This window comes from Poecilia reticulata, linkage group LG6 (assembly GCF_000633615.1).
Source record: "Poecilia reticulata strain Guanapo linkage group LG6, Guppy_female_1.0+MT, whole genome shotgun sequence".
NCBI classification, from domain to species: domain Eukaryota; kingdom Metazoa; phylum Chordata; class Actinopteri; order Cyprinodontiformes; family Poeciliidae; genus Poecilia; species Poecilia reticulata.
The window spans coordinates 28,388,189-28,399,493 of NC_024336.1; the positions used below are offsets into that span (position 1 = coordinate 28,388,189).

Below are 11,305 nucleotides of genomic sequence, written 5' to 3' on the forward strand. Positions count from 1 at the left end.
AAAAAAAAACAGTCACTCAAGTAGTCAGTTACTAATCTAAACACAGTTCTTTTTATCTTTAAAAAATGTAAGTAATCAGACAGACCAAAATATAAAGTTGGAAATGTTGGTACGTTAAAGATCAACATGAAAATAATTAATGAATAATATAATTACTGAATAATAAAATTAGGAAAAAGAACACTATTTCCAAATCCATTTCTTTCAATTTAAAATCTACGAAACACTACATGCATGTGTCTGTGTTTGCTGAATTTGTGGTAAAAACAAGCTTGATTTTTTATTATTATTTAAATTATTCAAAGTGGGTAGAGTATCCTGGAATTTTACTCAAGTAAAGATGTAGATACTTCATAATGAAGTAAAAAGTGCAGCCTCTTAAAAATACTCATAGGTAATTAAAAAATGTTACTCACGTAAATATAACAGTAAATGTAACTTGTTAATACCCAACTCTGGTTTTAACACAATCTGTCTTATTATAATGATTAATATTTAATATCTGGAATTGAATCGGACCAGTGAAGGAACCTGAATATTATTACAAGTTCTGATAAGTTCTGGATCATCTGGAGGTCCAACTGGTTCAGATCTGCAGCGGATTTATGAAAACTGCCTGTTGACTTTTATTGTGAAGGGACCGTTAGTAAACTTCCGGTTAGTGTCTTCTGTGTAGCTTGATGTTCGGTTTGATCCTCAGCTGAACTCCGGGGGTCCGGAACTTTGGGCGTAATCGATCCGCTTCCAGGGGACTTTACATCGAACCGACACTGGTTCCTGGTTCTGTTCGGTTCTGTCAGGGATATTTTTTATCATCATTGACCCAGAGCGGAGCACCCGGCGGACAGGGTCCATGCCGGACCCGAACTTGGAGCCGATCCGGGATTCAGGTGAGTGTCAGGTCTGACCTGTTACTGAGGTTCGGTTCTGATCTGAATCCACTAGAGCAGGATCCAGCTCAGCTTCCTGAAGCAGATTCTGTTGGACCTGACAGAGTAAAACTAGAACAGCACCGTTTCATCCGCGGTAAATTAATTTATTGGAAAATAAATCGGTTTGATTTTGATTATAAGACAAATAAAAAAAATAGAAATGATGAAACTCATAAAATGTCCAAAAGTCGAATACTTTCGACTTTTCAAATTCAGAAACTTTCGTGGTAGAAACAGATAGTAGAAACCCAAAATTGAGTCACAGAAAATGAGAACATTTAAAAAAAATTGATTAATGGAAACTCAAAACACCTGAGTCATCCATCTGCACCGTTACAGGGAGCCACAAAAAGTCATTGCTGAAGAAGTTGGTTAGTTTTGCATTCAAGCATATTCACAGAAAATTTAGTGGAAGGAAGAAGTGTGCTAGGAACAGGTGCAACATCAACAGAGAGAACCTGTTTTGAGTTGAAAAGCTTTGACTTTTCAAACTAAGCAATTTCCACAATTTTTTCTAGAAAGTTTCTGAGATTAATATCAAAATTCCTCTTTTTTTTTTGGCAGAAATTTGCTCCTCCTTTTTTTAAACTATCTCCAGTGGCCCTAATTTGTTGTACGAGGAGAAGTGGAGAAGAGCAGAATCCATGTTGGGTGCCATGTGGTCTCCTGGTTCTGGTCCTCTGGGTTTTTTCTAAAGTCAAAACGGCATTTTAAAGAGCATCACGCTTCTTCTTATGTGTTTTTGTTAGATCATTTGTCAGTTTGATCTCAAACTGATGAACATCTCAGAACATCTCCAGGTTTCTATCTGGAGAAGTTTTTCCTGTGTCATTTCAGAGGAATAAACTCCTGCAGGGATTATCTCTCCCCAGCTGACTTCCTGTTTGTCTCAGTGAAACATGATCCGACATGTTGCTGGTGTCGTTCATCAGACTGGTGACCTGCAGTCTGTAAACATGTTGATGCATAGCTGAGACCTGCAGAGACTCGGGCCGAGTCTGAGTTCTGTCCTGATTCAGCTGTTTTTTTACTACAGCTTTCTAACTTCCAGAAACCCAGATCGGTTCTGTCTCACTTCTTTCTATTTTTGGCTGAAATATTCACTTTTCAGAAATCTTATCAATTGACCAACAATTATTTGATAAGCAGCCTTTTTTAATACTTAGTTTTCTCTTGATGGTAGAGTCTTAAGGAGCTTATCAAGTGTTTACATTTCAAAACAGAACCGCATAAAATGCGTTTTCATCCCACACCGGACTCCGTTATAACCTTTCCGCCATCTTTGTTTCTATATTAAGGGTTCTGCTTAAGGATGACCAGCGGCGCCCTCTGCTGAATGGAGGTGAAACTGCAACACTAAAAGAAGGTGTAAGAGAATGTCATTGGTCAATTGATTAGAACCACTAGCGGAACAAGTCAGCGTCGGGCCGGGGGTGCGGGCCAATTACCGGGCCCCTAACGAATCACCGGGCCCCTTACGTGCATCAGCTGCTGGAAACTGTTGAGGTGGGGGGGCGAAACTGAAACTATTGACTTTAACATTAAATACACAGTTCTCAACAGGTGAGGGCGCACTTTTTCCGTGTACAATCAGACATTTAAGCGACTTGAAACCATTCCTCCCTCCCTGGCACCTCCAGACCCGGGCCCCCATCCGGCCCGGTTCGGGGGGCAGCCGCCCCCCAGACTCCTCTATAGCTCCGCCACTGATTAAAACTAATTTTTATCTAATAAACAATTAATTGTAATTGCTAGCATCCTTAATCCATCTATCACAAACTTGTAAATATGCAGGTAACGGCGATGATTCTGGATGAAGGTTTTGATCTTCTGCAGAAGAATTTGAGAAAAGAAAATGGTTGTGGACTATAATCTGGTATAAACTGTAAGCCATTTTCCCTGCTGCAGTAAAGACCAAGAGAGCCGATTAATCCCGGATCAGGTCGAATTTTATGGGATTATTAAAATAAACTTGATCCTGTAGAGCTGTTGTGGGTCAAAGGTCATGGCTCGGTTAATTATTGAATAGAAACACTCCCATTTCCTGCAGGGAAACCTGGTGACCTCATTTTTGACTCAAATTTCCATGTTTTTCTAGAAATAAAATCTAAGACTCAAAAGTTGGGAGTTTTTTTCTGGCAAATTTTGACTCTTCAAACTCAAATTTCTAAGTTTTTTTCTTAAACATTACTAAGATTAATCTAATTTTTTTTTTTGCGGAATTTCAGTCCTTTTTTTCTGTCTGCAATGGTCCTAATATACTGTTGTACAAGTAGCACAATACTATCCGCCATTTTGTTTTTGTCATTTGTCCGGATGCATAGTACGAATATGCAGCCGTTTGTTCTGCGCATGTACACTTTCACACATCCGACTGGAAACATATAAACTAGTGGCTGAATATCAATAAAAATGTAATAATTTCACAGAACATTTTTTAACTAATCAAATTGTTATCACTGTCATATTTCTTCATCGTCCAGCTTTGTGTGACTCTGCTTTATTATCAGATTTTTGTGACCATCTCGTTCCTCCATTCAGGAATAAAACATTCAGATTTCTGTATCAGGAATCCTCAAGCAGATTAATGCGGTTAACGGCTGCAAGTTGCAGAAGCGATCTGATTTCACCTCCTCTGTTTCTGTATTTGCGGATAAAAATAACCTGAAGCACTCTGATCTATAAATATGTCCCAGCTGGGCTCCACTCCAAGCTGATGGAGCCACAGGCAGGCAGGAAGAGACCAGAGGATCTGAGAAGTTTCTGGGATTCACTGCAAAATACAAAGTCTGACCAAGTATTTCTGGTCTAGTTTCCAATGGAAATATCTTGAAATAAAACAAAACTAATTTACAGGTAAATTTTAAGCAAGGCAGGAGTTTGTTTTATGTAAATTGTTTCTTCATATTGATAAAAAGTTTCACTGGTTGATTATTTCACTTAAAACATTTGTCTGTTAACTGGAGTAAACAGACTCTTAAAAAGGACATTTATTGAAAGGATAACTCAATCAGAGCAGTAAATAAGCAAAAAATGTAAGATAATAAAGAAAGCATAAACTAAAGGAATGCTGTTATTGAATTTTAGGTATAAAACATTTGTTTTCTAATTTAAGAAAGGAATTGAAATATTTGTTTATTTGCATATTTTAAAGTATTTATAATACTGTATACAAATGTTTAAGTGGTTAAATGAAAAATCTACAGAATTTGCCAATTGTTTTATTTATTAATGATTAATCATTGGAATAATTGATTAATCGATTACTAAAATAGTCGCTAACTGCAGCTGTAGTGACCCAGGTGTGACCTCCTACCCTCAGGTTCTGCGGCTGACCCGGAACCAGCCGGTGGGACTGTAGGGCTCTGTGAGGAGGATGAAACTCCTCCGCTCGCGGCCTCTTCTTCGTTGGTGTCTGCTTCTCCTGGGAGTCGGGTCGCTGCTGCTTCTGGTCCTCCTGCAACATCTCACTGACTCCGTGCAGCAACAGAACCCAGGTTGGTTTTGTTGGGTCGACTGGTCTGGGGTCAGTCTGAGTGAAACTGCTGCTTGTTTGTTGAAAGATTCATTTCCTGCTCCTTCCTCTTCATCTGATAACTAAAGTTGGAGAGTCTAATTCATACAGAAATACCTTCTGGGATTTGAACCCAGAACCTTCTTTCTGCCCCATATAAACAGTTCGTTTTGTAGCTGCAGAGCTTCACCCTCAGATGTGATAGTTAAGCACACCTGGATTTTAAAAGCAGAGATTTAACGACTTGAAGGAAGGATGATAGTCCAAGGTAATCTTGAAGCTGCAGCAGAGGTTTGCAGCTCTCTAAGTGGGGCAGGTGGAGCTCAGAGTTTGCACCTGTAATTAAGCTCCAGCTTCACCTGATTCCCACTCATTAACTCCCTCTGTGGAGTTGGACTGCGTCCATGACGACAGCGATCATGGTGAAAGTAAACAAAGTGTTTCTGCAGCATGCATTACAGTCTGCAGTTACGATAAACCATGGAAAACGTTGGATAGTTGTTTAAAACTGCAGCTCCAGATGCATGACCGTGATTGGTCGGCTGCTGTTTCACCTGTGAGAATTAAACTGGAACTGATGCGGTCAGAGAATCCGCCTTCCGGGTTTACAGAGAGCAGAAAGTCTGGACTGGTTTTAAAAACTAATCGACATGTTAACATCTGGACCCGATTCACTTCCTGAAACAGTCACACTGCAAAAACACTAAATCAAAGAAGTGATTTTGGTCTAGTTTCTGGTGCAAATATCTTCGTACATTTGAAGTAAGACAAAACTCAACTTTTCAACAAGAAACTGGAGCTTGCAAATTATGGTATATAAAAAAATATTTGCACGAGAAACTACCAAAAATACTCTGCAGAGTGGGGCTAGACGATATTTCAGGAGGATTTCTGACCATTTCTGATTCTTGCCCCGTTTTTCTGCGCCCACCCTGTCTCTGTGGACTCTCTCCCTGCGCTCCATGTCTCTTATGATTTATTAAAAAAAACTACAGCAGCTTCGTCCAAACTCTCCGATCTGTTAACGTTGATATTTACAGAAATATGAGACTGATGAGGCGGACTGATCACCTGATCGTTGTTGTTAAGCGGATCACTGGAGGGGAAAATGAAGGTGTTGAGTCCTCTGGGATGAAATGACAGCAACTCGTCACTTCCTGGTTTGCTGCTGCAGAGTCACATGAAGGTTCTTCTCACGTTTCTGCAGCACTTGGGTCAAAACCTCATCACACTAAAACATCCGGAGCTCATACAAATAAACACAGCATTCAAAGTAGAACATGTCCAACAGATAAGGACTAAAATGTGGATAGAGCATGTGAAGAAGAAACATGTGCACCTGGAGCAAGTGCAAAAGAACATGTGCTATGGAATATGTCTAACAGATCATGTGAACCCAGCACGTGTGGAGCAGGACATTCACAATACAGCACGAATACCAGAAAATATCAAATACACAATGTAGAGCAGAACATGTGCAGATGGAACATGTGCAGATAAAAAAATGTAATATGTTTAACAGAACATGTGAACCCGGCACATTTTCTGCCTCAGATATTCCACCTTGAAGTTTATTGCGCACATTTGAAGCGGATAATATGCGCAGCTGGAACATGTGGAGCTGGTACAAATGAATACAAAATGTGAAGAAGAAATTGTGGATTGGAACATGTGCAGAGGAAAATGTAGAACAGAAATTGTGAAGCTGTTACAAATCAGTACAACATGTGGAACAGAACATGTGCAAATTAATATTTGTTAGGATCCACGATAGTTTCCAGCGAAGAGGTTACTAAATCTTCCTAACTGACACAAAAATAAAATATTTCAACATTAACATTTAATAATGAATAAATTTTAATTTACTTATAATAACACACGGTTGGTCAGATGTCACATTTTACATATTACCCATGAACTGAGATTTAAATAATAATAAAAAAGATTTCAATGCTCTTTTAAACAAAAATTTGTTTCTTAAACATTATTATTCCTTTCCTGAATCTGTAGACAAGTAAAAAGTTTATCTTTTTACAATTAATTTAGTCTCATAACAGAATCTAGTAAAAATAATTCAGGTCTCCTGTTTATAAATATGAGTAAATTATACTGCAACATAACACTTAATGGGCCACATTGCATGTAAAACAGAACATGTGCAGTGAAATGTGTGGAATAGAAAATCTGCAGCTGTAAAATAAGTATGTGATGCTGGTCCGGTTCTGTTCTGAATATGGTTCCTGTGGATGGTTCTGGATGATTCCTCCTGAGGAATTAAATTGTTCTCCACCTTCCTCATCCCCTCCATCCATGTTTTATTGATGTTCGCCTCATGAATATTTGAAAATCTGCCAGTGTGACTGGAAAGTATCATGAGGGAGCTTTTAGAGAATGTGCGTTGTCACATCACTGAGGCAGCAGAACCTCTGCAGCTTCATCTTTATTTCATCAGAACGGCTCATCGACACCAAACCAGAACCAGAACCAGACAGAGGCTCCGTCACGCAGACATGAAGAGCAACAGCTAAAACTCAGACGTATTCAACTCTCTGTTCTGTTGTTTCAGGTGTTCCTGTCCTGGAGGCTCCGACGTGGCCTGAACGGAAGGTAACTATGGCGCCACAGCACCACCTGCTGGACACCTGCAGCATTACAGCAGCATCAAAAACTGATAAATTGGTCATTTATGTTTCTATCTTACTCCCGACCCCACTAAGGGACAAGGGTGCAAGAAAATGGATGGATGGATGTTTCTATCTTTATGTTCCTGTGGGAATGTTGACATTTTTGTGCAATTCATACAGCAAGATGCTGAATATCTGTACAACCTAAATATGTATGTATAGCACGTTGGAGTATAGGGCATAACAAATAAAAATAAAACTGAGAATAAAGTATCATTACAAGAATAAAGTTAAAATAATATGAGATAGAAGTCGTAACATAATTACGATTGTATTAATATTAAAATGGCTTTAGTCTCGTATTTATTTTCGCAGACTTTATTCTCAAATTGCTTCATTCTCATGACTTTATTCTCATACTATTTTGACTATTTTCATAAGATCTGACGCCACTCTATTTTGTTTACATTTGGTCAAGAAGGAAGTTGCCCTCGGTGTCTTCGTAGGTTTCTGTGTTGTTTCCTTCAGTGGTTCTTGGTGCAGCGCCACCACAGGTGAGAAGGGGAACGTTTTTTTTAAAAGGGTTTAGTTCATTTGACACTTTGAGGTGTGAAAGCGAAGCACAGTAGTTGAAAATGTAACAAACGTTTTAGTTTTAGTTTCAAACTGACTCTACTGGACTGTCAGGTGTGAAAACTCCCTTAAGTTCCTGCTGCAGTTTCACTCTGGTTCAGAAGTTATAGAATCTGGTTTTTACTCTGGTTCTGTTCTGTTCTGTGTTTCAGGTTCCGTCCTTCCCGCCTTTCCTCCATCTTTGTTCAGACCCGTTGCTGGGCAACAAGCAGCCAGTCACTAAGCGCCACAGGAAGCTGCTACTGAAGGGCGCCCCCTCTGGAGGTTCTACGGCACTGAGGACGCAGCGGTCTCGGCACCGCCAGCTGAACGACGTCTGCTCTATGTACCAGCCGGTCCGCCGGAAGCAGCGGGTCAGGCTGCAGCAGGTGTCCCGGCTTTACGTGGAGGACCGGTTCCAGCTGCTGTACTGTGAGGTTCCGAAAGCTGGCTGCTCCAACTGGAAACGGGTCCTGATGGTTCTGGCAGGCAGAGCCCGGTCCACTCAGGATATTCCTCATGATGCAGCTCATTACAGCAATCAGCTGCGGCGGCTGGACAGCTACGATCGGGCCGGTATCGCCGAGAGACTCCAAACCTACACCAAGGTCCTGTTCGTCAGGGAGCCCTTTGAGCGGCTCGTCTCGGCTTTCCGGGACAAGTTTGAAAGTCCGAACTCCTACTACCATCCCGTGTTTGGACGGGCCATTATTTCCAGGTACCGGGCCAACGCCACAGGGTCGGGTCTGAAAACTGGCGCCGGCGTCACTTTCAGGGAGTTCGTTCAGTACCTGCTGGACGCGCAGCGACCCGTTGGGATGGACATACACTGGGAGCGGGTCGGCCAGCTCTGCAGCCCGTGTCTGATCCACTACGACTTCATTGGGAAGATCGAGAGCCTGCAGGAGGACGCCGACTTCCTGCTGCGCGGCATCGGCGCTCCGGGAAACCTCACCTTCCCGGACTTCAAGGACAGGAACCCGCGGGAGAAGCGGACCTCGTCCAGAATCACGCAGGATTATTTCTCCCAGCTGAACGGCACGGAGAGGCAGAAGGTGTTTGACTTTTACTACAAGGACTACCTGATGTTCAGCTACCCCAAACCCTTCCCTGACCTGCACTGACTTAAAGGGGCCGTATCATGTAAAATCAACTTTTTTTTTTTAGCTTTACATAATTTTATATTATTCCCGAATCAAAAATATACATGGAGTGTTGCTTTGATTCTTTCATGCATGTTTCAGAAATCCTTTAATCTCCATGGCAACCATTCAGCTATGCAAAACACCTGGGTGGACCGAGCCCCGCCTTCAAGGTCGAAGCTCCTCCTCACAGCTGATAAAAATGTATTCAAATTTTGCCAAAGGGTTAATATGTAATTTTTATAACAACTGAAGGTCACATAGTTTATTATGCTATAAAATGGCACCATGTGCCTGAAAAAACATAATACTGCCCCTTTAATGGACGGTCTGAACTGAGATTTGTTCTGAGTCCAGAACCAGACAATCCCTGGACTTGCGCTGAGGTTTTCTGTCGTTGGTAGCAGAATTTGATCAGAACCAGGTCCAAGCTGAGACCTGGATTAAAGGTAAAGGCTGATAATCAGATCAATGGATCGATCGGGTCCTTCAGGAACAACAATTTTATATTTTATACGCAAGTTAAATATTTAATTAGCAAGCTAATTTAGATAACTAAATATTTAGTTTGCAAATTATTTAATATTTAGCAAACAATATTTAGAACCTAAACTACTAAATATTGGGAGTTTACCACTATTTAGAGGGTAAACTAAATATTTAACTACTAAATATTTAATATATTTATAATTTTATTAAGCTAAATAGTTGGATAAAATGGCAACTAGGAAGGTAAAGAGACAAAAAGCTGAATATACTTTAAGTCAGGGGTCACCAACCTTTTTGAGCCTGGGAGCTACTTCACAGGTCCAGAGCAACACGAAGGGCTACTTTTCTTGGCTCAGCCTTTATAACAATAATACATATGATTACATGCCGTCTAATAATATTAATGTTAGGGACTATTCACAATAGTTATCAGTAATTATTACCATGGCAGCTATGGTTAATTGCTATTATGTGATCAGAAGCTCTTAGTTTAGTTTTAAGTTTGATTCCCTTTCTTAGCTTTTCTGTGTGATTCTAAATTTCCCACAAGTGACTGACAGTCTGAATTATTGCAGCTGCTGGACGCACTGTGAGATTTTCCTTTAAATAAAAGAAAAGTTATTGTATATTTTTATTATCCCTCTTTATTATTAACAAATTGTGCAGAGAAAAAAATGTCCGACAGATTATAAGGTAGCACAAAACTATCCCTGCACCTGACCTGTAAAGTGCGCATCTCTCCAATGCGCATCATGTGCGCGTCGCACAAAACCAGCGCAAACTTAAACCACTAAAGCAGCGAACCCTTTTTTAACACAAACGATGCTAAATACTAATAAATACATGGAAGCGGAACCGACCTGTGATCCACGGAAAGAGGAGGATGTTGATCCCGGTTCAGGTGTCAGACGTGCAGAGGAGGAGAAGGTGAAGCAACATTGTTTGCTTAGTTTTTACTCTTTTAGAAAACGTTTCAACTACATTAAATTGTTTAACCCGCAGTCTTAGAGCGACGCTAAGTATGAGCGGCAGATGTCAGCTAACGGGTGACCCGCTAACTGTCCGGTTCGGGAAACATCAAAAAGCTCATAACCGGCGACCCGTCAGAACCGAACACGGTAAAAAGCTCAACCGGATCCGAACCGCTCCTAGAACTGCGGGAGGTTCAAACCCCGCTCATTCAGTTTTAGCTTACAGAAAAAGCGCCGAGCCGCCAAATAAACAAAAGCAAACTGACCAATAAGATTTAAGCTTTGGGTGCCCTTTGACCCCCACAGACTCAGATGTGCGCTATGTACAAGATGTTTTGACGCATAATATATATTTTTCTCCACAATTTTAATTGTAAAGAGGGTTCGATAATTAAAATTTCGGAAATTTTATTTTATTTTTTTTTACTTCAAGTTTTAAAAAAAAGACCTAAGAGCTCCTCCCACTCTAAGCTAGGCAGAGAGGGAGCAGCAGGCGCTGCTGCCCTCCGATAACATCCTGCAGGCGCATATTCTGAACTTTAACCATAGAAGAGTTTTATGCATAAAAATTTACATTTGAAATTTTTTTATAATTAGCTTTTTTTTAAATTCTGAATATAAACAAATTTTACTACTTCAATGTAAAAATATTACATAATTTATTTGGCAATGCTCCCTAATGAGAATGGCTATTTTTAGAACTTGCCCCGCGGGCGACTGACAAGGGGCCCGCGGGCGACAGGGGGCCCGCGGGCACCACGTTGGTGACCCCTGCTTTAAGTCATGCTTGTAAAATTCCCCAGCGTTAAACACTCACACTATAAGGAGTGAATTTCAGGCTCCGGATCTTAAACAAGTCTTTATGTTTTTACTACCAGCTTTAACACTGCCATCACAACACCATGTGTTTCTCAATAAACCTGAGTCTGTTTTTAACATGTCCAGCTTGTGTTTTTATCCTGAAACTGTTCTGCTCCGTCTCCCACAGAGCCATCATGAAACCGATGCTTCAGGTCTGAAA

General features: G+C 40.6%; 1 protein-coding gene across 1 annotated transcript; it reads left to right on the forward strand.

Moving 5' to 3' along the window:
• The first annotated feature begins 675 nt into the window (after positions 1–675).
• LOC103466378 (carbohydrate sulfotransferase 8-like) lies at positions 676–8,891 on the forward strand. The gene is made up of 4 exons (XM_017305186.1): positions 676–890; positions 4,255–4,429; positions 7,013–7,053; positions 7,856–8,891. The coding sequence occupies exons 2-4, from the start codon at positions 4,309–4,311 to the stop codon at positions 8,804–8,806; spliced, it is 1,113 nt and encodes a 370-aa protein (XP_017160675.1). The 5' UTR covers positions 676–890; positions 4,255–4,308; the 3' UTR covers positions 8,807–8,891.
• Positions 8,892–11,305: the final 2,414 nt, after the last annotated feature.